Source organism: Lacerta agilis, chromosome 12, assembly GCF_009819535.1.
Source record: "Lacerta agilis isolate rLacAgi1 chromosome 12, rLacAgi1.pri, whole genome shotgun sequence".
In the NCBI taxonomy this organism is placed as follows: Eukaryota; Metazoa; Chordata; class Lepidosauria; order Squamata; family Lacertidae; genus Lacerta; species Lacerta agilis.
The window spans coordinates 40,070,730-40,097,104 of record NC_046323.1 but is presented as its reverse complement, the minus strand read 5'-3'; the positions used below and the strand labels follow the sequence as shown (position 1 = coordinate 40,097,104).

Genomic DNA, 26,375 nt, shown 5'->3' with positions numbered 1-26,375 from the left:
TAGCCTCATCTGAACTATTGTTTAGCTTTACTGCAGTTCTACCAGGGTTAGATTTCTAACTGTTGCTTTGATTGACTATGACAGTGAATAGCTTGATGTTTGGTTTGTTCTGGGAAAAAAAGGATTGCCATCCTTTGTATTATTGGTAACACTGACTGCCTTTTTCCAGAGAATCGTTCAACAAAATGCCTTTTTGAACGATTGTCAGTGTATTTGCAATTAATTATTAGCATAAGCTGGATGTAACCCATCTATATATGCAAATTATGAATGTTTATGTTTGCAAGATAAGACACACACTTCTGAAGGAACTAGTAAAACCTCAAGCCAGGTGGGATCTGTCATTAGCTATTTCCTTTATGTCTCAGTAGCAGAGCGACTGTTCCCATCAGCATATACAAAGCTGGACACTTTGTCTATCTGTGTAGTCTGCACTGAATGGCAGTAGCTCTCCAGGATTTCAAACAGGATTCTTTCCTAGCCCTTACATGGAAATGCCAGGAATTGAAGCTATGTTTTGCTGGACGCATGACCAATTATCTTTTGGAATATGTAGTATAGGTGAAAGAGGAGAGCGCAAAATATGGTCTGAAGCTCAACATCAAAAAAAGAAAGATCATGGCCACTGGTCCCATCACCTCCTGGCAAATAGAAGGGGAAGAAATGGAGGCAGTGAGAGATTTCACTTTCTTGGGCTCCATGATCACTGCAGATGGTGACAGCAGTCACGAAATTAGAAGACGCCTGCTTCTTGAGAGGAAAGCAATGACAAACCTAGACAGTATCTTAAAAAGCAGAGACATCACCTTGCCAACAAAGGTCCATATAGTTCAAGCTATGGTTTTCCCGGTAGTAATGTATGGAAGTGAGAGCTGGACCATAAAGAAGTCTGATTGCCAAAGAATTGATGCTTTTGAATTATGGTGCTGGAAGAGACTCTTGAGAGTCCCATGGACTGCAAAAAGATCAAACTTATCCATCCTTAAAGAAATCAGCCCTGAGTGCTCACTGGAAGGACAGATCCTGAAGTTGAGGCTCCAGTACTTTGACCACCTCATGAGAAGAGAAGACTCTCTAGAAAAGACCCTGATGTTGGGAAAGATGGAGGGCACAAGGAGAAGGGGACGACAGAGGATGAGATGGTTGGACAGTGTTCTTGAAGCGACTAGCATGAGTTTGGCCAAACTGTGGGAGGCAGTGGAGGATAGGCGTGCCTGGTGTGCTCTGGTCCATGGGGTCATGAAGAGTCGGACACGACTGAACAACAACAGTATAGGGGATGGAAGCAACCTCCTTTTCTTACAGAAACAACCTGCCTACCTATGTTGATATTGCATCATGATCCATTAGTAGAGGGGAATCTGTTGTACCTTACAGATGGGTGCAGTCAAGTTGTCCTTTGTAGGCAGTTGCTGTTCCTTTGCTTGTATGATGCCCAAATGTGTTGATGTTCACAGCAGGTTTTAATTCAGTTTTTTGACAGTGCATACCTTCCTTGAGAATGAAAGCAGAGTAAATATGCTCAGGATACTGTGCTCCAGTATAATACCAAGTCCTCTTGTAAAGAGCAATGGAGATCACATGCTACTTTTATTTAAAGCGTTGACTCACTTTCAGCTACCTTTTGACCTTCAGATCTGTTCAGCCTGAACCCCTGCAGGAACAAGATATTTCTGGCACTGTGCTTCCCTCGCAGCATAACTTAAGCATGTTACTAGAAGTAATTTACTGTTTTATAACTTCATTCTAGAAAGTTAGTTTTGCTTTTTTAAAGTAAAAGTCATTTCCAGGTTTCCATTGAATTGTTCATGCTGGTAGAAATGGATTTTTGATGTGGGAGGGAGCCTTTTAACAGAATTCTGTCATTCTGTCTTTACTCCATTTTTCACCCTAGTAAATGACTCTTGTTTCTTTATGCCCCTGCTCTCACTTCTTGGCATTGGCTGTTCTCGAAATTGGTGGATAGGCTTTCAACAAGATCTTATTGCATTATTTGCAATGTGTTACCATAATACCAGTGGTTACCAAAATACTTCTGTCCCCTGGAAACCTGTGTGTTGCTTCAGGAAGGTAGACCCCAGTAATCCATAAACTGCAGTATAGTTCTGGATCTAAACACAGAAATCTAAATATAGGAAGAAGAACAAATTATGGAGGGTTCTGCTTTTTGTGGGTCCCCCCACTGCCTGCTACAGGAGTGTCCTCGCCAGGATGCTAAGCAAGGTGTGAAGGGAACTGAAACAGAATTTGGGTTAAGAGGATCAGACTTGCAGCACCAAGCAAGGCAAATACAACAGGACCCACAATTCAGCTAAGACCTTATCTCATGAATCAGGTTGGATAGCCTCTAGAACTCCACCCATCAAATGAAGATGCAGGGTATTAAAGGACTAAGATGCTGTTTAATGATGATGATGATAGCTTCTACCTTTTAAAAGTGAAAATTGCTTTGAGTAGTGGGTAGACCAATTCAGATGTTTCACCCAAAGGTCAGCTGCCATTTCAAGACTTGAGGTCTAGTCACCTATTCTTCTCCCTTTGGAAAGTTCCCACTGAAATTCTACATATTGCAGATTCTGGGGCCATGAGACAAGCTTCTGATCATTATTGGAAAAGTCACTATCAGTGGGGCTTGATCACACAGAAATATATGAGTTTAGTGAATCTTAATGCAGAAAAGCTTAGGAATTGAAGAAAGGCTTCCACTTGAATCAAAGTCCTGTTCACAATTTGTTGCTTATCTTTGTATTTTTCAGAGTAACATGGTTAGGGAAACTGCTTATTATTTGCTGCAATGAGTCAATCCTTATGAAAACTACTAGGTATATAATGAACTCCCCAGACTTTAAAGGTTTCTCATAAATGCAACAGCAGCAACATTTTCTGGTATTCAGAAATTAAAAGCTGGCTTCATAGATGCCTTCTATAGGCAGGATTTTATTTTAGAAAGAATTATTTTTGTTTCATCCTTTATTTCGTGCTTCTAGTCTACTCAGTTGCTTTAGAAAAGACCAAGAGTATAATAGTTCTTTTTCCACATAGAGGCATCAGCTATGGATCAGATCCTTCTGGAAAAACCTTGCTTGTTTCAATGCTTTGTGTTTTGGATGGCTTATGGGGAAAACAAATTTGACAGTGTGTTTTGTATAATGGGCAATGATAACGTGTTGCCATTATCATTTTTTTGGCAGAATATCTTCCTTTTCTCTTCTGTCTTCCAGGAAAGCTTTAATAGAGGTGGGTATTGGGGGGGAGGCTTATTTAGGAACTATGTAGCCTGTTATTACAGACAAATTAGACTGCAAGACATTTTTCTGGAGGAGATATTATTTCACATATGGCCAACTGTTATGTTGTTAGTGATGAGTATTCAAAGGAAGCAGACCATAATGAAGAACATCTTATAGGAAGCCAAAGTTTACAAGAAGAAAACATGCTGAAGCCTCTACTAGTATGAAGTGGTATATTGTTAAAAATCTGTACGTAACTTTGCTCTTGTTGTAAGGAACTGCTTCTGGCTCTAGACTTGGAGAAATAACACTGTTCTCAGAAAAGCATTGTTTGAAAGATAGCATTTCTATACAGGTTGTGCTACACTGTAAATACAGGCCATACAGACCAGGGCAAAAGGCCAGTGCATGACATTCTGGTGATTTTTAGGCCCTCCATTCCCACTTGTGATGCTTTTTCTATAGGCTGGGAAAGCCTCTCCTGAATGGCTTTCTCTGCAATACATGGAACTGCAACTGAAAGAGAAAGCCAGCAACTTTTCCATGTGCAAGGCTTGAAACCAAGCCACATTGTTCTTTTGTTTTTAAGATCTTGTTAAAAGTTTGGGTTACAAGAACTTGAAAGTATGTTTCATCCTTGACTTTAAACCCAGGGACATTTATGCTTTGTGTGTGGCCTATCCTGAACCACTGGGGGAGAGACTTTATATGGAAACAAAGAACTTTTTGGAAAATCATGTACGCCATTTGCACAAGGTAACTATAAAGTGTACAAGATGTGAGTCTTCTCAGTGCATGAGGATTTTGTTACTGAATACAAGCTGTTTCACTGTTTGTTCAAGAACACAGTCATTTTTTAATTCGTAAAATATTTTGTGAATTGCCACCTGGGAGTAGGGCTAGCTGATATCAATATATCGTCCAAAACTGGTTTGAAGTTCCTATTGTGATATTGGTTTTATCATTTTTGACCTGGCAATATATTACGCATCATGATTTGTGTGTGTGTGTTTGTGCGCTGTGCAGAAATCACAATGTACAAAAAACCATGAAGCCAGCCTCTACATAGCCCCATCCTTATTTCAGACATTGTGATATATCAGTATATTGCGATGTTTAGCTGGTGATATATCATGAAGTTGAAAACCAGAAGCACCCAGCCCTACTCTTTGCCTCTACATAGTTCCATCCTTATTTCAGATATCATTATATATTGGTATATCACAATGTTTAGCTAGTGATATATCACAATGTTGAAAACCAGATATCGCCCAACCCTACCTGGGAGTAGCATGTAAATATGTATGGTATTTCCAAAAAAACATTTGAAACAGTGCACATATCTGAACGTATTACAGAAGTTTGTTCTTCAGCATTTCTGACATTGTTACTATAGTGCAAATTGAGGAATTGATCTTTTTCCCTCATGCTTTTTTTTTTTTGTAGAGAGTCATGGACTCTGAAGAACAAGTACTGGTAATGTATCATAGATACTGGGATGAATACAGTAAAGGAGCAGACTATATGGACTGTTTATACAGGTAAGTTTTGGAGAAAACATGCTAAAAGTGTAATTGATGCAAAAAAAAATTATAGAAGAAAGCTGAAGCAGTTGGGAGATGGAGACCGTCACAATTTGATTTCAAAACTATGTTTAGGACAAGATTATGAAGTGCTTCCAGCATTATTTTATTTATGTATCTTACAACACGTAGATGCTTCTCTTATTTAAAAAACTCAGATTAATAAAAAATTGACAACTAAAAAGATATTCTGTATGAAATATATTCTTTGTTGTGTGTGTATATGCAGAAACGTGGGGTTTTGATCAAGATTTGTTTTGCTGTTAAATGACAATTTAGATCAGCAGATGCGCAGGAAGAATGCAAGCAACTTGTCCATATCCCTTACAATCATTCCATGCCTCACTATCCTCTAGTGCAGCCTTTCTCAACCTTGGGTCCCCAGATGTTTTTGGCCTACAACTCCCATGATCCCTAGGTAGCAGGACCAGTGGTCAGGGATGACGGGAGTTGTAGGCCAAAAACATCTGGGGACCCAAGGTTGAGAAAGGCTGCTCTAGTGGATCCAGCAACCATAGATTTAGGATAAATATTTTTGGATAGTTTTTTGAATGCCTGTAGGATGGGCACCAAGTGATCTCATTTAACTAAGTCATTTAAGTAACGTAACAGTGGAATGGGAAAAGAGTTAACCGTGCCTCTTGGGGGAAGAACAAGAACAGGCTTCAGTTGCTATAAAAAGTGAGAGTGCACCCTGATCTTAAACATGTTTCTATGGGCATAAACCCTGTTTCATAAATCCAGTTGGAGCAGCAATGCACAAGCCTCTTCAGTTTCCAGTAGGCTTTCAGGTCTGCTCAGAGTTGAGGAGAATCATGCACATCAGGCTTCCATGTAATCAGGCACTCATGTGAAGGGTCTGCTTAAGAATGTAATAAAATCCTGTTGGATCAGAGCAATAGCTCCTCTAGTTTAGCATCCTGTTCTCACAGTGACCGACCAGATGCCTGTGGGAAACCCACAAGCAGGATTCAAGCACAAGAGCGCTTTCCCCTCCTGTGGTTTCCAGGAACTGGTTTTTTTTTAAAATTTTTAGAAGCCTCCAACTGCAGCAGCAGAGCATAGCCACCATGGCTGTAAACCACTTTGATATATATTTTTATGACACGGCAAATAATTTTATAAAGAGTTGCAATATTTATGTCTAACACAGCCATTGTTTCCTGTGTGGGGTTGTCTTGTGCCTACAGTTTTGATAGTGAGACGTGTCTTTTATCCTGACCTAGATTTGCTTCAGAAAACATCTGAAAACATTCACAATATGTTTTGTTTTCATAGATACCTCAATACACAGTTTATTAAAAAGAACAAATTGACTGAAGCTGATCTTCAGTATGGTTATGGAGGTGTGGATATGAGCGAACCATTGATGGAGATTGGAGAGGTAGGCAGTCTATGGAAGTTCTTCCAGAAAGTTAATAAGAAGTGCATTAAATTCTCTCTTCCTCACAATGACTTGCCATAGTCACCTTTGTTGAAAACCGTATAGCCCATTTTGTTGGATCAGTAAAATAAATGCCTCATTTATTGCCTTCCTAAGTCTTCACAGTGATTCAGTGCTTTTATTGGTTTTTTAGCCAGCCTTGGTGAGCAGACCATTGTTGTGTATTATTTACTTACTGAAATGAAAATAGATTATACAGTATCTTGGTGGGATTGGTGGATACAGAAAGAGAAATGGGGCTCTGATGATAAAGAGCTGCAAAGAAAGAAGTAGGAAATGCACAACACTCAATAATTTACAGTAGTGCCTTTAATATGGAGCTGACAAGAATAAGGGCTTGGTGAAGCATTGTTTTATTAACCTATTACATTAGAAGTGATGCTTGGTGTGGCATATACTTAAACCCTACATACAAGCTTGCTTTTCTCAAAGAGGAAAGTCTGGTCTCTGAATGACACTTATCTCTGGACCCTGTTAATCGATCCCTGGAATTGACAAGTTTTTGCATCTCTGGTGCAATAAAGGAAAGCCCAGATATAAGGAGGGTTGTATTAGGGCTGTTTCACACGTAAAAAATAATAATGGGTTGTATCCAAACCAACAGTGCAGTCCTATACATTTCCACTTAGAAGTAATCCCGATTGAGTGTAATGGAACTTACTCCTAGGTCAGTGTTTATATGATTGCAGCCTATGGCTGCAACCTAACTACACTGACCTGGGAGTAAGTCCCCCCCTTGGGAGGAGTCTAGGTTCATGTTAGATTATCTGCTTTGCTGCCTGAAGGTCCTGTGTTCAATCCTCAGTATCTCCAAGTTTGACTGGGAGAGATCTCTATCTGAAACTTGGGAGAGCCACTGGCAGTTACACCAAACTAGACTCCATATAAGACACCTTCTTATAACACTGATTACTTCTGAGTAGACCTGGCTAGTTCATTGTGCAATAAGTTAGTTATCTAGTTCCATTGATTTCAGTGGGAATTAACTTGCTCCGATGATTTCAACTGCTGTATTTTCCGGCATATAAGCCGACCCCCAACTTTTCCAGTTAAAATATAGAGTTTGAGATATACTCGACCGCAGATTCTCCACCCGGCGTATAAAACGACCCCCCGACTTTTGAGAAGATTTTCCTGGATTAAAAAGTAGTCTTATACGCCAGAATATACAGTAATATAAGCTCAGTTAGCCATGGTTGGGCTTAGTGTTATGCGCAAAACATGAATGAGTAAGCATGCAAGTGCATGGAGCAAAAATTATGGCCATTTTGATTCCTCCCACCCCCGTCCTGCTGCTGTCACATTTCCCAGAGCTCAGCTTTTGTGTCCGAACCAACTAGTGGTTTGTCTCCCCCAGACAAACCATGAGTGGTAAGGGAAGAACAAACCATGGCTATTGAGAGTACACTCAGGGGCAGCCTTAGTGTTACTACTGTTTGTTTCTTTTGCTTTGTACACATGTGCAGCATGTGCACATTCCAACAGTATTGTAAGGATTTTTCAAAAGATAAATGCAGACTGGCTTTGAGTAGCCAAAGCTAATCTGAGGGGATGCTTGAGTTTGGTAGTGGCTATTGTTGATCACAGGAGTAGGGAACCTGTGGCTTTCCCAATGTTACTGGACTTCAGCTCTCATCAGCCCCAGTCAGCAACACATATTTCCAAGCCCTAGATTTTTTAAATTTAATCTGCTATTTTCTGCATTTAAATACAACATTACCCTATTTTAATGCAATATTGCCCTACTGAATCCATTAGGATTGAGAAGTTTTTAATTCTAAAAATATTCTAAAATAAACAAATGAATCGTCTGTGCCTGACATGTTTCTGCTGTGCATTTTTTCATAACAGCTAGCACTTGATATGTGGAGGAGGTTAATGATCGAGCCTTTACAAGCTGTCCTCATTCGAATGCTCCTCCGTGAAATCAAAAAGTGAGTTAATCCTTTTGTTGTTGTTGTTACTGCAAGTTTCCTGCTTTACATATGCTTACTTACTGTACTTACCCGAGAATTGTAATTGCTTGATTTAAGAACGTCACTATTCACTTCTTACTGTTGTTTCTTTAGATCGTAACTGGGTTTTTATATGTTGGCAACATATTCAGGGAAAGCAGAATCTTTTTTGAGACGTGAAATTGGCTCTAAAAGCAGGTAGTGTGTCCTAGCAAATAGAGGATGTTATTGGAGCCCTAAAGCCAGTGTTCATTTCTGCTACTTGCTGTGAAACCTTGATCTTGATCTAGTGATTTTGCAGTCTGGCCTAGAACATTTGAATCTATTGAATCACCAAACAAATGTTGCACTTTTAAGTTACTTCGAATTAGGCGTTATGGAGTATTGTATAAATGTTTTTCTTAAAAAGAGGACTGACACTAGATCTAGAATTCTTTCTGAAATTCTGAATGTATTACAGAACTGAGCAGCAGTACAAGCTTCAGCTACTTCTGTCAGTCAGCCTTGTTCCAGGGTAAGGCTCTGATTGCCAGCAATGTAAAATATTGCATATTCTATAGCTTGTTAGCAAATGCATAGAAAAGCCAACCAAGTCTAACCAACCAACCTTCTATATTTGACCATGCACTGATGTTTCTTTATGACCTCCTGTCTAAAAGCTGCTGTCAGGTGAAAAAGAATTTGCCTTATGGCACCTTTACAGGAGTTGCGAAGAGCAGCCACAATCCAAGGCACAATTAAGTGTGCTTCAGTCCTGTTGATCTTGCAGGGCTTCCACATGCTTAACTGTGCCCTAGGTTATATTTGGTATCATTTGCAAAAATAAATGCACAGGGACGAAGTGCCCTATAGCTCTAAGCAACAGTTTTGGGCAGATAGCAGTGAAATCAAGCTTGAATGTGCTCTTTAAAGCTCACATATGGAAGTAGCTTCTTTGAGCATACAAACAGAGGATTCCCATCTTCCTCGATGGGTGTTTCTTAGAAACCACTTTTTGACAATTTAAAAAATAAACTCCAGGACCAAGTCATGACTCTTCTGTTAATTTTAAGAAGTGCAGGAGAGGAAAGAAAAATATATACTCCCAATACGAGTTTGCTCCATGGGGCTGCTATGAAACCTGCAGTGACCCAGTGCTCAGCAACCGAGGCAGAATTGTAAAGTTAGCAGTCCTGTGGCCAAGATCCTGAGTACCACCAGATTTTGTTCTGTGTGTGCTGACATTTGCATGATCACTGTCTTCCACTAGGACATATCTTGCCCTTTTTATCCTGAATTTTAACTTCCTTTTCTTTTCATGTAAAGCTGTTCTTGATTGCTTCTTACTGTCCTCATCTAAGATCTATAGAAGCTACTATAGTTTGTACGGAGGACTCTTCAGGTTGGTCTCTGCCTGCCCCTAATGTTTTTTTCTCTTATCCAGCTTCTTGGATATTGTGCGGGTTATCAGTTTCTGTTTTGCAGGTGTAAGTGTTGGTGATTTAGTGGCCAGAAGGTTTTGTGTCTTTCGGTTTGCAACTATTGAAGGCAGAGATGTAGAAACGATACCATGTTTAAAAGATTGCAATAGAACTTTTGGATATTGGGCAGCTGGCACATGTACTGTATTAGTTTCATGTCTTCACATTCCCCCTTCATATACAGACATGTGTCATAATCTGATGAAGAAAAGGTTCTGATGTTTACTTCCGTAGCATGCTAGGCGGTTTGTGGTCATCTTAACTGACATGGTGGAAGGGGGGAATCTCTGGATAAGAACACCTGATTTTTTATTTTTATTTTAGTTAAGCTCAGCCACAGACATTTCTTCAGCTGTTAATGCTGCAATCCTAACCACACATAACTGGAAGTAAACCCCACTGAAATCAACAGGGCTTGTTTCTGAGTAAGCATGGTTATGATTGTGCTGTAAGAAGTTTATATGTGGTAACCTTCACATTCACAATCAGTTCCGGACTTCCATATATGAGCAACTTCATAGAGCCGAGAGTTGACAGCCCAGAGGCTTGGTTCAGTTTGAATTAGGGTTTCCTGTAGAACTGTCTGTAGATAGTTTTTTTACTGTCTGTAGATAGTTTAGGTACCACTCCAGTGGGAAGGTAAACGACGTTTCCGTGCGCTGCTCTGGTTTGCTAGAAGCGGCTTAGTCATGCTGGCCACATGACCCGGAAGCTGTACGCCGGCTCCCTCAGCCTATAGAGCGAGATGAGCACCGCAACCCCAGAGTCGTCTGCAACTGGACTTAACTGTCAGGGGTCCTTTACCTTTACCTTTTTTATCCAGGGTTTCAGACAGGGTATCCTTCCTAGCCCTGCCTGGAGATGCAGGAGCTTGAACCTGGGACCTTCTGCTCACAAAGCAAATGCTCTACCACTGAGCTGTGGCCCTTCCACAGCGTAACAGTTTGTGTTCATGTTTCACATGTCCACATGCATACGCATCTGCTTTCCCTTATTCTCTAGTCAGGGCTCTCCTTATACGTCTTCACAGAAGGTTGTGCAGACCAACAATGTAGCCATAAATGTTCTTGCTTGTGACTGACATTCATTTCTTGCAGTCAGCCAGTTGGACTTACAGTGAACCTATGCAGATGACCAGCCACCACACACACATGGGCATAGGTACACTACTTGCAGAGGGTCACAATTCTGGAGTCTTTTATGTCTTGTGGCACGGATCCATGTTCATCCCAATACTGCAAAAGTGTGGGTGGCGCTGTGGTCTAAACCACTGAGCCTCTTGGGCTTGCCGATCAGAAGGTTGGCAGTTCGAATCCCCGCAACGGGGTGAGCTCCCATTGCTCGGTCCCAGCTCCTGCCCAGCTAGCAGTTCGAAAGCATGTCAAAGTGCAAGTAGAGAAATAGGTCCCGTTTGCCAGAAGCGGCTTAGTCACATTGGCCACATGACCTGTCTGCGGACAAACGCTGGCTCCCTCTGCCTATAGAGTGAGATGAGCGCACAACCCCAGAGTCATCCGCGGCTGGACCTAACGGTCAGGGGTACCTTTTCCTTTATAGTCACCAATTATAATTGTGTTTTGGACTTGGTTCTATGGATCTTAGCACCTCCTTGTGACAATGAGCCAGACATTGTCATGGAGGCTTGAAATAACAGTGCATCTTACCAAGAGAAGAGGCAACCAGTCATGGGGAAGCACCCCATTTGGCTCTTGTTAAGCCTAGTTGTTCTCTGGCTCTTTCTGTGACTGTCTCATGCTTGCGTGTACTGTAGTCAGGGAAAGATTAGCACAGGCATAAGTGAGAGACCAAGGAACAAACCTGGAGAACAAAAGTTATACCTAACTGATTACCTTCTTAGGTTATGATTCAGGTGGCCTCAAGTTCACTCATGGATGGGGAGGAAGAGGCATGCTGGCAAGACTTGTCCCCTTTAGCACGACACCTTGCAGGGTTCTAAATCATGCAAGGAATTCTTGGAGGGCTCCAGGAGGGGCTGCAAAGACATGCAGCATGATGTGCAGAAGGGCACAGAGCTTGCTACCACACCCCTGCTCTCCTTTGCATGATGATAATGAGCACGCTAAAATACAGCTTGTGTCAAAGTGTAGCTGAAACTGAAACAAAGTGTAGTTTATACATTTGCCTGCCTCGAATGAAGCTCTTTTTCTGTTTTGAAACTAATATAGGGAAGCTTAAAGCAAGTCCCTCTCAGATTTTTAAGACACTTTCGGATTTGCCATTTGCTCGGGTTTAATTTCTGTCCTTTAGAAGCCCACCTTCTGCTTTTTTGCTGCCTGTTCAAGGAAGGTGGGAGGAAACTGAAGGTCCGCTACTTGTTGCTTGCAAGCCATTAGGTCAATTTTGTGTCTGTTTATTTTCACTCTGTTCAGTCTCGAGGGTACCAGTTTTGGTGGCAACGTTGCTTTCAAGTTTTAATCTGCTTGGCATATAAATAAGAATGTAAGGTCAGTGTAAGGTGTCAGCTATTAAACATTGAAGCCATCCTTCCCCCCTCTTCCTGTTCTTAATATGTGGTGGAATGAAAACACATTTCTCTTGACTCTCTTCCTGCTGTTGCACACTTTTGCCTGCATCTTATAATGGTGTTAGAACTCCTTATTCTCAGCCTGCAATATGGGACTTAGTTGGAATATTGTACAGTATACCTTGAACTTTCTCCTTTTTCTTGGTCTACCTTGCTCTCCTCCACTCTTCTCTCTCTCTCTCTCTCTCTCTCTCTCTCTCTCTCTCTCTCATGCTTTTGCCTCACCTTGAAAACATTTTAAAAGGAAAAAGTGGACTACTGCTTGTTAAACCCACCATAGGTGAGCAAGCCAACCCGGCTGCAGGTCACCCTCACCTGTTTATCAGGTGTGAATTCTCATTGCCCTCTGGCAAGAAGGACTCTCAGAAGCCTCAATTGCATTGTAGTTTGGATAATAAAAGAAACATTTCTCCTAATGTTTTTTTCCCCCCTTATCCGAATCTTGGGTGCAAGTGAGGCAAGACTCTGCCTGCTCCCGCTAGCCAGAAAGCCATGCTTTCTGGAAAGCTTGGAATAATTGATAGTAAGGAGAAATTGAGGCTTCTGTTCTGTTCTCAGTAAGAAATAGCCCAGCTTCTGCCTCCCTGAGCTCTGGCCAAGAAATCCAAAGGTGATCAAGAAGCACTTTATAAATTTTAAAAATTAAAATTAGGTGCTAAGTTCCATTGCAAATGAAATATGCATGGGTAGTATTACAGAAATAGTATTTTAAGATGGTATTACATTTTTTGTGATATTAAACAAGCATACAATTGTTAAATAATGTTAAGGTAAATGCACTAACAAAGATTGCCTGTATTGTGGTTTCTGCTGTTTTGCACTGAGAGGTCTTTGTGCTGCAGAAGGGGTGGGAATGGGCTTTGCCTGAGGACTGGGAGAGTACAAGCCTGCACTTTAAAATAGGTGTCAGTTTGCATTTCGCTTTTTCCACTACAGTGGTACCACTAGTTACGAACTTAATTCATTCCGGAGGTCTGTTCTTAAACCTGAAACTGTTCTTAACTAGAGGCGTGCTTTTGCTAATGGGGCCTCTTGCTCCCGCTGTGCCGGCGGCACATGATTTCCGTTCTCATCCTGGGGCAAAGTTCTCAACTCGAGGTAACTCTTCCAGGTTAGCAGAGTTTGTAACCTAAAGCGTTTGTAACCTGCTCAAGGCATTTGTAACTCGAGGTACCACTGTAATGAAGTGCAGTCAATGTGGTTCCCTCCAGATGCTGCAGTCCAGCCACTCCCATCAGCCCCAGCCAAGGAGCTTAGAGGTTGTAACCCCATAGCATGTGCAGAGCCCCACACTGGCTACCCCTGCACTACATATGCACTCCCCAAAGGGTTTGTGAATTGAACAGCACAGACTGCTTGGTCCTTGAAAAGGCTACCAACAGCCAGGCCTATTTGTCTTTCTGGTTTTGAAGTCTGGACCATGTGTAAAATTGCATGCATTATGAGATCTTCGTTTTTCCACCTTTCAGTGATCGCTGTGGAGAAGATCCAAATCAAAAAGTAATCCATGGGGTTATTAACTCCTTTGTTCATGTTGAACAGTATAAGAAAAAATTCCCTCTGAAGGTAAAAGATCCTTTCTTTCTTTCTTTTTTTCTTTCGTTGTCTTGGCTTATTGTGGTAATTGTTCCATCTCTTGCCTTCTTTGTACTTGATCACCCTCTCTCATTTTAGTTTTATCAGGAAATTTTTGAGTGTCCTTTTCTGAATGAAACAGGGGAGTATTATAAACAAGAAGCTTCAAATTTAATGCAAGAGTCAAACTGCTCACAGTATATGGAAAAGGTAAGGCACTCATATTTATGGGCAGCATAGATGCCAATTATTCAGTGTTCCTCAAGAGAAAATGTGCACCAGCTCATTGGTTTCTGTACATCATAGGTAGGGCCATCTCGAGGAGTATGGGGTGACTGCCCTGGGCCCTGCACTTTAGGGGTTCTGCACCTCATGCCAGTGACCATGGTTCACTGCCAGCACTTTTCCCTCTTTCTCACCTGGGGGAGGCTTTGTACCATCTCCCTTCCTTGAAAAAGGCAGGCAGGGAGGAGGTGGGTCCCCCTTGTATAATAATAATAATAATATAATAATAATATTTATTATTTGTACCCCGCCCATCTGGCTGGATTTCCCCAGCCACTCTGGGCGGCTTCCAACAGAAACCAAATACAACAATATCAAACATTAAAAACTTCCCTAAACAGGGCTGCCTTTAGGAATTTTCTGAATGTCAGGTAGTTGTTTATTCCCTTGACTTCTGATGGGAGGGCGTTCCACAGGGCGGGCGCCACTACCGAGAAGGCCCTCTGCCTGGTTCCCTGTAGTTTTGCTTCTCGCAGTGAGGGAACCGACAGAAGGCCCTCGGCGCTGGATCTCAGTGTCCGGGCTGAATGATGGGGGTGGAGACGCTCCTTCAGGTATACAGGACCGAGGCCGTTTAGGGCTTTAAAGGTCAGCACCAACACTTTGAATTGTGCTCGGAAACGTACTGGGAGCCAATGTAGATCTCTCAGGACCGGTGTTATGTGGTCCCGGCGGCCCCTCCCATGTATATACTTGCACTGCCAGGAAAAGGAAAAATAAAAGCCCAGGGTAGAGGTTGCCACCATTAAAAAGGCAGCAAAACAACTAAAATTAAGGCAATTGGGAGGGACTAGTGTTCATAGGATCATGGAAAGAAAGCACTTTGCATTCTATAAACTTTATCATAGTCATTTGACCCCTGGATTGTCAGCTTCCACGGCAAATGAGAAATGTGGGTGAGCAACCTGTGTGGCAGTAGAACTTGACCATTTTCAGGGATGAGGCTCAGTTTTCTTGCCCCCTAGCAAGGTGGAATGCTACCCTTGGGTTCTGGAGAAGTGGACCTTGGCCTGATTCATTAAGACACTTAACAAGCTCCTCATATCCAGCCACCTGCCACCAGACAGCGGAGAAACCCAAAACAGGGCTTCTAAAGTTGATGTTGTTTGATAGGGTGAAGAGGATATCTATTTGCAATGGAGATATCTAGCAACTGATTGTGTGTGTTTTTTTCTAAGTAGGTTGCATTCTTCAAATGCAGCTGACTTCTAATGCTGATTTATGAGAGAGATATTCAGAAGGCCTATTTCTATTTAGAGACCTCATGCTATCCATATGGACAGTCATGCATAGCTGATGATAGTTGAGAGAAAGAAGATTGCAGTAAATTTGATTGGCATCCTAAAGGGTCAGGATAAGGTCCACTGTTCTTTCCGGTTCAAGAATATGAGCAATTTTGACGGGAGTTTGCAGTGTATTGGGGCATCCGTTCTGCCTAAATAGTTCCCTTGGTCATAATTTGTTTCTGTTACTTTAAGCCTGAATGTTTGTTCTGTCCCTAAAAACCATGCAGTGCTTTGTTTTTTTCTCCATCTCAAAAAATTCTTTCAGGTTTTATGTAGATTAAAAGATGAAGAAATGAGGTGTCGAAAATATCTACACCCCAGTTCCTATGGCAAAGTAATTAATGAATGCCAACAGCGAATGGTAGCAGATCACTTACAGTTCCTTCACGCAGAATGCCATAACATTATCCGACAAGAGAAGAGAAACGGTAAAGACATACAGGGTGATTAAAGTTTGAATTCAAATATGAAATAAATGTTGCACTTGCCATTTAACCAAAGACTTCCTCTCTACTAGGAATTGGAAAATGTTCTCTTAACTTATTTATTCAGTTCTTTAGGATCCCAGACACAGCCGTAGGGATCCATCTTTTTTCGTAACTATGACTAGAGAAGGAACCCATTCTTTGGGTTCTTCAACTTCTCTATAATGTCAAGTTTAATTCTTCTATCTAGTTCCTCTTTTATCTCTAAGAGCCAGCCGGACATTCCTGGGTGCATGTATAACTTGAAAATAGGGTTCAGACAGTTTCTTTTATAATCTGCTGAGAGCTTACCAATGCCAATAAAGACACATGATCTTCAGTCTTCATGTGACCTTGTCATTCTGCACTGTACAGCTTCTTAATAAAATCTATAATCTGACATGTTTTTCAGTCCCAATATAGGTATCCCATTTCCAGCAACAACAACTACAGACGATAACTTTACCATTTTGTTGCTTACTTGAACATCAATTTTCCAAACGCCCCTAGTTCAAATAAACTCTCCACTTTAAGTTTTAAGTTGGAGCTGTTCGTATGCTGTATGGCTTGGCTTTCTCTCCCAAATCTTTCACGGTAGCCTCAGATACAGATACAGATACAGATACAGATACATTTACTTGAGCTCCAGTATCCAATTTGTAAGTAACAAAAGTCCCATTTGTATTCAGAGTCCAGTCCAGTAACTGTATCCTGATGCCTCTGGAAGATTTCCCAAATAAAAGTTTTCTCCTGTGCTGGTGCTGTAATCCTCTTTGTTTCGATCTGAGCCCATTGTGTGCTTGCTTTCAAACCTTTGCAAAGTGAATTTGTTCTTTGCAAAAGTTGCAGGTCTTTCCAAATGCAGGACATTGGTTGGGTCTATGTCTGCTCCTACATTGTGAACACTCAGTTATGCAGGAGTTGCCAGAAAGAGGTGCCATCCAACCGCCTTAGGGACTGCACTCTGGGTTTGTGTTGGGTTTACTCCTTGGCCTTTTCCTCTCCTGATGATGTCCCACAAGGCAGTGGGATTCAGATTATTCCTCAGGATTTACTCCCGAAGCCTTTCTCATGATTGAGTATAGCCACAAGGCAGCCGAGTTTTAAGATTAGAGTTTTCTTCCTCCTAGCTGGGCTACCTTTCTAGGTTGATGAGCCCCATCTGCCCCTCACTTCCCTCTACAGCACCTGCAGAAACCACATTCTTGACCTTTGGACCCGCTATTGGTCCTATCTTTTCTGTGTGGCAGATTGACTGGACAAGACCTTAATTTACCAACGGTTTAAGACCCATTGGCTACCCTCACCTGTTTTAGCTGGCCATTATTGGGGTGTGGACACTGTTGCATGCCAACAGTTCTAGGAACCACAGGTGAGAGCTGAGTCCAGGGTGGGGACCAAAGGTGGACAAACTACCCCAGAAACAGCACGACGGGTCTTCCAGCAGACATGCTCCCCCTCCCCCAACACCCCATATACCCCTCCCAAATTACATGTCTTGCTTTACAGTCTTAAGATGTGTAATACAGTCATACCTCGTGTTGCGTATGCTCCGTGTTGCGTACGTTCAAGTTATGGACCTCTGCGACCTGGAAGTCCTCCACGGAATGCGCACGGGTGCACATGGGTGCGCAGAAGCGCAAAAAAACAGCAAACTTCTGGGGTTTTTCCTCTTTTTTTGTTCGTTCGCGTTACGTACGCCCGGGTTACGTAGCGCGACCCGAAACGGATCGCGTACATAACACGGGGTACCACTGTAAAGGGTTCAGATGTTTCCTCATCCTTTTGTACTCTCCTATGAAACTGGTATTTCTCAACTAGCTGCCTTCTGCTCACCATCTTTCTCTGTAGCTCCACTTGCTTTCATAAAGAGGTCAAATTCTTGCCTGAATCTTTTCCAGTGCTCTGCTGCATTCTGGAGTTACTAGATGCTCAGTCTTTTTTTTTCCTTTTTTTTAAAAACCTCCCTCCCTCCCTGGCCTTTTGTTGAGTTATAATGATATTTTTTTTTAGTACATCTGAAAACTTAGACCTTCCTTTTTTTTGCAGACATGGCAAATATGTACACGTTGCTTCATGCTGTGCCAAGTGGATTACCTCATATGATTCAGGAACTACAAAATCATATCCATGATGAGGGCCTTAGAGCAACCAGCAATCTTTCTCAGGAAAACGTAAGTTTTGTCTTCAGTGGGAATGGTGTGGAATTTCTGATCAATCTAAGCATAAAGATGATGTTGGGAAGTTGTGGGGGGGTGGGTTATAAGGAAGGTTGTCGCCATTTAGTCTATACAGCAACCTGAGGAAAACCTGTGTGCTTTCTTTGCTGCCATTTTTGTTTTTTCACAAGAGCTAGTGGTTTAGCATACGGTGGAATAGAAACTATTATTATAGCCATGGCATTCCTTTATTACTGAACATGTAATCAGTGCAAGAATGTCTACCGTGTTTCTGACCCTGCCAGAAATGATTACATGGTAGTAGCGCTCCTCACTATTCTTTCTAACACGGCGTGAAATCTGACATTTGTTAATATGCTCATGTGTCCTTTAGTATTTACGCACCCAGGGAACCAATAGGATGGAACTAGCTTAAAGTAAATGCATTTATAGCTGCAGTTTGCTGCCAGTCTTTCAAGAAGGGAGGTGCAATCACTACATTTTCTGTATGAGACATGTAACTGTACTTATTGCTACCATAAACTTTTGCAACATGTAAGTTCTGTGATGCACAGTTGTGTAAACTGAGTACAGCAAATATTCCCTGGAGGTTGTATTATTCCGTTACATTTTCACACCTTAGTACCTGGGAATAAGCTACATCGAATCCAGTAGGACTTACTTCTGAGTAGACATTATAAGGCCTGTGCTGCACTTCACATTTTCCCTCTGGCATAATTCCCAACACCTTTTGTCCAAGCAAAGTGCCTGTTTGTAATATTACTCTGTTGCATTTCGGAAAAAATACACACCTGTGATTCTATCCTTAGATGCCCACTCAGTTTGTGGAGTCTGTGTTGGAAGTACACAGTAAATTTGTTCAGCTTATCAGCAGCGTTTTGAACGGCGACCAGCGATTTATGAGTGCTCTTGACAAGGTAAGCCTAGTGAAAAGGCTTTGTCTACCAAACAATTGTAAGGAACATAATTTATGAGGAATCCTACCTGTTGCATTGAATAGTGAGATCGAATATCAGTCGTGAATATGGCTTGATGATAAATTGGTATGAATGATTTCATCTGACATAAAGTAATTGGAACAGGATGGCAATCTAATGTTTTCAAGACAATTTGGAAGCAAAATCAAATAAATAAGCACGGGTTTCCTTAAACATATAAGTCTTTGGTACATGGGTGTCATTGTATAAAACCAGGTAGTGGAAACCTTTGGTCCTCCAGATGTTGGACTACAAGTCCAATCACTTCTGCCCACTGAACATTACTAGGGCTGATGGCAGTTGTAGTTCAGTAAGATCAGGAGGGCCATAGGTTTCCCACACTTGTGCTAAACTAATCTCCCACACTATGTTAGATGGATAAAAGAGATAACCATTCACATGTGCTTCAGGATCTAATGTCAACAAACCATTCATGGATTGTGTTTACTGGGAAACTCACAAGCATAATCCATGGTCCTGAATTATACGTGCTCAGTGGCTTTTCATAGTCGTCTAGCGTGGTCTGTGCATAAGTTTCTATCCCAATAAATGAGCAGTTATGGAAAATGCGCGCAAGTTTGGAATTAGAGCCATAGGTCAATGGCCTATACAGCACCATTGTGGTTTTTTTAATCATTCATTTATGAGAAGTATACACCTTTTGGTAATACTGTGTTTGAAATACAGTGGTGCCCCGCAAGACGAATGCCTCGCTAGATGAAAAACTCGCTAGATGAAGGCATTCGTCTAGCGGAAGGCTGCCCCGCTAGATGAAAAAGTCTATGGGGCTGCCTCGCAAGATGAAAAATTTTCGTCTTTTTTTTTTTTCGTTTTGCGGAGCGCGGCTGTCATTGCCGCTCCGCAAGACGAAAAACCCGCTAGACGAAAATTTTCGCAGAATGAATTATTTTCGTCTAGCGGGGCACCACTGTACTTGCATTCCTCACTTGCAGCTACACTTAATTATCATACGATGGTGTTGCATTTTAAAAATCCTGCATGTTAACACAAAATACCTGTAAGCTCATTGCACGTTGGAAGGAGACTAACTCCTTTCTAACCTACTTGTATTAGGTTTGTATCCAGTACTAGTCCTACTCAGAGTAGACCTGTTGAAGTTAATGGGCATGGCTTAGTTTCATTTACTTCAGTGGGTCTCTTTTGAGCCTGTCTAGCACTGAATATAACCCACAATTTCTAAAATCTTGGAAATCTAGTTTTTGGTGTTCCTAAAACACATATCTTTAGCAGACATCGAATGCAATCTTTAATGACAGACACCCATATTCATGTCTGCCAGCATGCTTTGCAGCTAGCAGGTATCCTATTCCCCAATATTGTCCTGAGACTTTCTTAAAAGCAGTTCCTTGAATGTTTCAGTTTTGAGTTAGTGGGAAGGGCTTGACTTTTCACATGACATGCATTTTACACTAGGTTCACCCAGTGGCCTGAGCAGGGTTTTTTGTGTTTGTTGTTTTTGTGTATATACCTGATAGAGACTTGTACCTTACAGCACACTGCTAGCACCCAATAAATGTTTAGTAATTGAAGACATTTGTGAAGATCTTGTTACAGGTGGGTAGCCGTGTTGGTCTGCCATAGTCAAAACAAAATAAAAAATTCTTTCCAGTAGCACCTTAGAGACCAACTAAGTTTGTTCTTGGTATGAGCTTTCATGTGCATGCACACTTCTTCAGATACACTGAAACAGAAGTCACCAGATCCTTAAATATAGAGAGGGGGTGGGGAGGGGTATTACTCAGAAGGGTGGTGGGAATGGGTGATCAGCTGATAGGTGTGGAAAACCTGTTGACGACTCTTAATGGCTGCAATTAGTCTTGTAGGGAAAAGCAAGGGGTGAAGATCTTGATTTTGCCAGGATCTAGTTGAAGAAGCATGATAGAGCCTATATGCATTTGTTGGGGACCCACTTGGAATTGGCTCTGAGATTATGTATGACCATGTCTGTGGGGCTGATATATTTCTTGTGTTCCTAAATAGGCCTTGACATCCGTAGTGAACTATAGGGAACCAAAGTCTATCTGCAAAGCTCCCGAGCTGGTAAGTACCAGATACTTGTTTTAAGTGTTTAGATGTAAGCATTAACTTTATTCAGGTAACATCCTGTGGTTTTTCAAAGGCTTTTCCAGACCAGTGCATCTAACTCAGGCATGGTCAAACTTGGCCCTCCAGCTGTTTTGGGACTACAACTCCCATCATCCCCTAGCTAACAGGACCAGTGGTAAGGGATGATGGGAATTGTAGTCCCAAAACATCTGGAGGGCCACGTTTAGCCATGCCTGATCTAACTGAAGCACTGAGATGCCCTGTTGAGGCAAAATGGTCCTTGCTTTATCTTAATGTACAACCATGGTGGGACACTTGTGTGCCCTCCAGATGGTGTAGGATGCCAGCTCCCGTCAGCCCTAGTCAGCATGGCTGGTGGTAAACCAGTATCATCTAGAATACTCCAGGTTGCCCATCCTTGATTTACAAGCCTGTTTTTAGCGATAACTGAAAGTGTATGTGAAGCTCTTTAGACACTTGATCTGTATTCTGTGTATTCTTAAAAGTACTCACCGTGGCATGTATCTTTTCCTAAAGAAGACACAACTATGCTGCCTTAACTATGTTGTTAGTCCTGCCGTAATACTATTCTGCTTGACGAATGTGCTTCTCTTCTTTCTTTACACTTGAGCTGGCCAAGTATTGTGACAACTTGCTAAAAAAATCCGCGAAAGGCATGACAGAAAATGAAGTAGAAGACAAACTTACTAGCTTCATTACTGTTTTCAAATACATTGACGACAAAGATGTTTTCCAAAAAGTAAGTAATCGCTATTTTTAAAATTACTTATATTCTGGTTTTTCCCACTCTCGAAGAGTGTCTTGAAATGCAAAGAAATCTGAACTCTTGCTCTTCTTCTATACAGTTCTATGCCAGAATGTTGGCAAAACGACTTATACATGGTTTGTCTATGTCCATGGACTCTGAAGAAGCTATGATTAACAAATTGAAGGTAATTTCTAGCTTACTAGAACAGTAAAACCAACAGTACAGTGGTAGCCATTGTTGACTCTTTTAAGCTGCTACTAAGCTGATTCTAAGGAAATGTCCCTAAACATGCTTAGAATCTGACCTAAATTTATGGTCCTGCTTTTAATTGTGTTTATAAAATCATTCGATTGCAAACCCACCCCCACGCCCCGACAAGCTTCTGGTGGGATTGTCCAGTCTGTACGTTTTACAGTGGTGCCTCGCAAGACGAAATTAATTCGTTCCGTGAGTGCCGTCGTATAGCGGAAATTTCGTCTTGCAAGGCACGGTCGGAGGAAGCGTGGCTTTATGAAGGGGGAAAAAAGCGCAAAATGTTTTCGTTTTGCGAGTCGCGGCCATAGGGAAATTCGTCTTGCAAGTCTCCCTTTCGCTAGCGAATGCCTTTCGTCTAGCGAGTTTTTCATCTACGAAGGCATTCGTCTAGCGAGGTACCACTGTATCTGAGAATTAGCTAGCCGATGCTTGTCATTTTAAAAAAGAACCAGCAGGTGGTGCCCAAAAGCTGCAAGCTGACAAGTTTTATTCCTTGCCATTCTCAGTACAGCTGATATGTCCAGATGTTATGGAGCCTCAGCTCCTGCCATCCTCAACCTTCCTGGCCAATGGCTATGGGTGATGGGAATTGTTGTAGGACAACATGTGGTCACAGCTTCCCCACCCCGGTCAAAGAGCTTTTGCTGCCTGAAATAGGCATTTTCATTTTCTCTTCCACCACAGTCTGGTTCTGCAGAGCTCATCAGCTGGTATCTTGGGAAGAGCCAAAACTAGTCCTGGTACTGCTGCAATCAGTGTGTATAGGACTCTTGGTTCTGTTTGTTGAGCCTCATGGCACCACTTAGGTTGAGCAACTCCTTTCCCCCATGCCTAAAGCCCTTTTAGAAGTTATTCAGGTGGTTTTCTGGATTACAGTCGAGGGTGTGAGCATATCCACTATTATCAGGTAGCTTTTTAAAAAGAAAGACAATCGCAATCCTAGTGTCAGCACACCTCCAACCCCAAGTGCTGGAGTGGTTTAAAAACTTGTCCTCAAAAGAGTAGATGCTGTGCCTGTTCGGTATTTATCATGTAGCTCTTTAAAAGAAAAGCAGGCTACTCACTTGCTGACTGTCTATGCGTGCCTTAACTACAAATCTTGTATGTGCATTTTTATTTTCCAGCAAGCCTGTGGTTATGAGTTTACTAGCAAGCTCCATCGAATGTATACAGACATGAGTGTCAGTGCAGATCTTAACAACAAATTCAACAACTTCATAAAAAATCAGGACACCGTCGTAGATTTGGGAATTAGTTTTCAGATATACGTTCTTCAGGTATTTAAGGCGTGTGTGTGTGTGTGTGTGTGTGTGTTGCTTCATTTCAAATAACCTTCATGCATTCAGGGTGAACACATGTGGCCTTAAAGTGGAGATTGGGGATGGGAGTGAGCATGCAGGCCTTGCTGCTAATATTGCTGTGCATGCCCATTCCAATCCAGACCTATTATTATTATTATTATTATTATTATTATTATTATTATTATTATATTTATACCCTGCCCATCTGGCTGGGTTTCCCTAGCCACTCTGGGCAGCTCCCAACCAAATATTAAAAACACAATACAGCATTAAACATTAAAAACTTCCCTAAACAGGGCTGCCTTCAGGTGTCTTTTAAAAATTAAATAGTTGCTTGTTGCCTTGACATCTGCTGGGAGGGCGTTCCCACATTCAGTGCATTGGGGCTGGGGTTTGCATGTGCATAGTCACTCGCTCCCCACTTTAAGCCCATATGTGTTCACTCTGAATGTCTGAATACAGTTAGTGTGGCCAGGCTATATTTGTGATAGGGAGCACCACTTACAAAGGAGCAACTGGGAGCGTGTTCAAAACGCCCAGGTGTCCCTTTATAATTGTGTCCAGATATGCAGGCATGGGGTAGATGGGTGTTGTTTGTGGGGAACGGCCTTGCAGGCCAAATTGGGACCCATGTTAGTAGGCCTGCTTTAAACCAAGGCTCGAAGCGTTTCACTCAACTCCGGGGACAAGGTGGCAAGAGCAAAAAAGCAGAGTGATCACAACCAGCTATCGCTTGGATGGATGCAGTATGGGAGGGTAAACAGCATGTGCCCGAACAGTCAATGTCTAGTCAACCCAGCCTTCCTTCCTTGGTTGCCAATAGGGAAAGCAGCCATAGTTTTCAGCCTGTAGCAATCAAGACTGAAACCCTTATCAGCTGGCTTTGGCAGATGGGAGAGTCCTGGCTTCCTCTGCTTTTGAGCCAACTCTTCCTATGTGGGGAGGAAGGGTTTTTTTGTTTTGTGTTCTGAAACTTCTTTATAGTATTCTGTGGGTTTCCATTTGCAACCCATAATTTCAAATGAAGTTGCTATGATTCTGCTTGGCTGTCATGGCGTGTGTATGGGTGTGATTGTGGGTGAGTGTGGGTGTGGGCGTATGAGAGAGAGAGAATGACAGCTGGTTTATATGCCTTTTCTAGAAAAGTGTTAGTATGACACAATGTATTTATTGTGTTTATTTTTCAGGCTGGTGCATGGCCTTTGACTCAGGCGCCTTCATCTACATTTGCAATTCCTCAGGAACTGGAAAAAAGTGTACAGATGGTAGGTTAGTAGGAGATTTCTTGCAGATTTAATAACTAACAGTCTTATGTTGAGAATTGAAATACTTCAACCAGCCCTCCCTGACCTGTTATCTTCCAGATGTTGTTGGACACCAGCTCCCATCAACCGTAGCCAGTATGGCCATTGGTCAATACACGAAAGCTCATACCAAGAACAAACCTAGTTGGTCTCTAAGGTGCTACTGGAAAGATTTTTTCTTTTCTTTTGTAGTCACTTGGAAACAGAGTGGCCTCTTCCCTTGGTGCCATTGAGTTGCATCAAGAGGTTAGGCCGAGCTGATAGCTGTCAAGTGGAGGAAAATAAAAAGGGGTCCTTAAGAGAGCTTGGTATTTTCTTTATGTCAACTGGAGTACATCAGGTTGCAAGTACAAGACTGTTTTAAAAGGAAAAGCCAACTTTCCCCCAAAACTGCCACAAAAGCAACAAGACATCAGGAACTATGTTCAAGAATGAATTCTCTGGCTATAAAACGCACAATGCAGACAGAAAGATGTGTCTCATGGTTTCTAATAATGGGAATATGACCCAATCTTTGTTAATCAAAGTTTCCAGAAAGAAAGAAAAAACAAACCATCAGACACTAAACATGACATGTGAACTCTTAAGACAATTGTGCTAACGATGAAGTAGATGCAAAAGATCTTCCCATAATGAAGTGGTGGAAATTGGAGCACTCTTAGAAATAATATATTGCAATCAAATATCATACGTAATTTGGATCGTGTTTTAGGAGGTAAAATCTATCACATGAAGAAACTATTTTCACTGGAGGAACAATATGTATATATTTTGCTTTTTCTTAAAACCCAGAAGGAACAGAGAGTTTCTGAACTATAAAATAAAATGTCAGTAGCAATTAGTGTTTTCAAAACTGTTTGGAACAAACTATGAGGCAATGGCTAGAATTCAGTTTCTTTCTTGCAGTGTGTGTGTGTGTGCGCGCACATGCGAGCACACACGCAAGTATGAGAGAAAATATCTTTCAGTAGAATCAGCAAGAGTTTTATGACACAAGTAATCTTTTTCCTAAGCACCCAACCTATAACCTACAGAAAGAAAAGGTGGTTTTTCAAATTCTACAGAAGAACATCAAAAACCATGCTTGCCAGGGAACACAGAATTTATGGTAGCTGTACACGTGAAAGAAAACTGAATCAAACTACTTGGAAGCTGAACTTGTTATCCAGACTTCTTACTGATATTCCCGCATACAAAAAAAAACCTTGTTTATTAGAAATGTCAACAATAATGAAATTTCAGTTGCCTTCCAGTTGTAATATACCAGGGTGTTAAAAGTTCCTAATGGTTGCCACAAGCTTAAAGCTGAGTATTTGTTGCTAAATTTGGGGTGTTTATCACGATTAGCTCCAAAAAAATATTAAACAGCAATTTGTCCAAGATGAAAGTGAGCAGAGGCAGTGAAAAAGTGTCCAGAGCATTCAGCAGTCAGGAACAAATATATTTTTCTGGTCTAGAAATTAAGATAAATTTCTCAGCAAGTGAGTATGGGATGCCAATAAGTAAAAGCAGCAGAGGGGAGAAGCTCATACCAAGAACAAGCTTAGTTGGTCTCTAAGGTGCTACTGGAAGGAATTTTTTAATTTTTAATTTTGTTTTGACTATGGCAGACCAACACGGCTACCTATCTGTTCCAAGTGACTAGTTAAATGAAAAGAATCTGACCAGTTCTGTGTTGTTTGCAGATCTTGGGTG

The 26,375-nt window shown here is 41.6% G+C and overlaps 1 protein-coding gene across 6 annotated transcripts in view; it reads left to right on the top strand.

Annotated features, from left to right (window-relative positions):
* Window positions 1–26,375, top strand: part of CUL2 (cullin 2) — a 44,244-nt gene that overhangs the window by 5,445 nt on the left and 12,424 nt on the right. For 3 of the 6 annotated variants that reach the window (XM_033164914.1, XM_033164913.1, XM_033164912.1), the window contains exons 3-17: window positions 3,884–3,986; window positions 4,677–4,771; window positions 6,092–6,197; window positions 8,109–8,191; window positions 8,673–8,726; window positions 13,687–13,783; window positions 13,892–14,002; window positions 15,629–15,806; window positions 17,877–18,001; window positions 18,817–18,924; window positions 20,986–21,045; window positions 21,683–21,811; window positions 21,918–22,004; window positions 23,200–23,352; window positions 24,564–24,641. In XM_033164914.1, the coding sequence (XP_033020805.1) occupies window positions 3,884–3,986; window positions 4,677–4,771; window positions 6,092–6,197; window positions 8,109–8,191; window positions 8,673–8,726; window positions 13,687–13,783; window positions 13,892–14,002; window positions 15,629–15,806; window positions 17,877–18,001; window positions 18,817–18,924; window positions 20,986–21,045; window positions 21,683–21,811; window positions 21,918–22,004; window positions 23,200–23,352; window positions 24,564–24,641 (1,567 nt within the window). The remainder of the gene's footprint in view (window positions 1–3,883; window positions 3,987–4,676; window positions 4,772–6,091; window positions 6,198–8,108; window positions 8,192–8,672; window positions 8,727–13,686; window positions 13,784–13,891; window positions 14,003–15,628; window positions 15,807–17,876; window positions 18,002–18,816; window positions 18,925–20,985; window positions 21,046–21,682; window positions 21,812–21,917; window positions 22,005–23,199; window positions 23,353–24,563; window positions 24,642–26,375) is intronic. The other 3 variants (XM_033164915.1, XM_033164917.1, XM_033164916.1) reach the window with 3 other exon arrangements.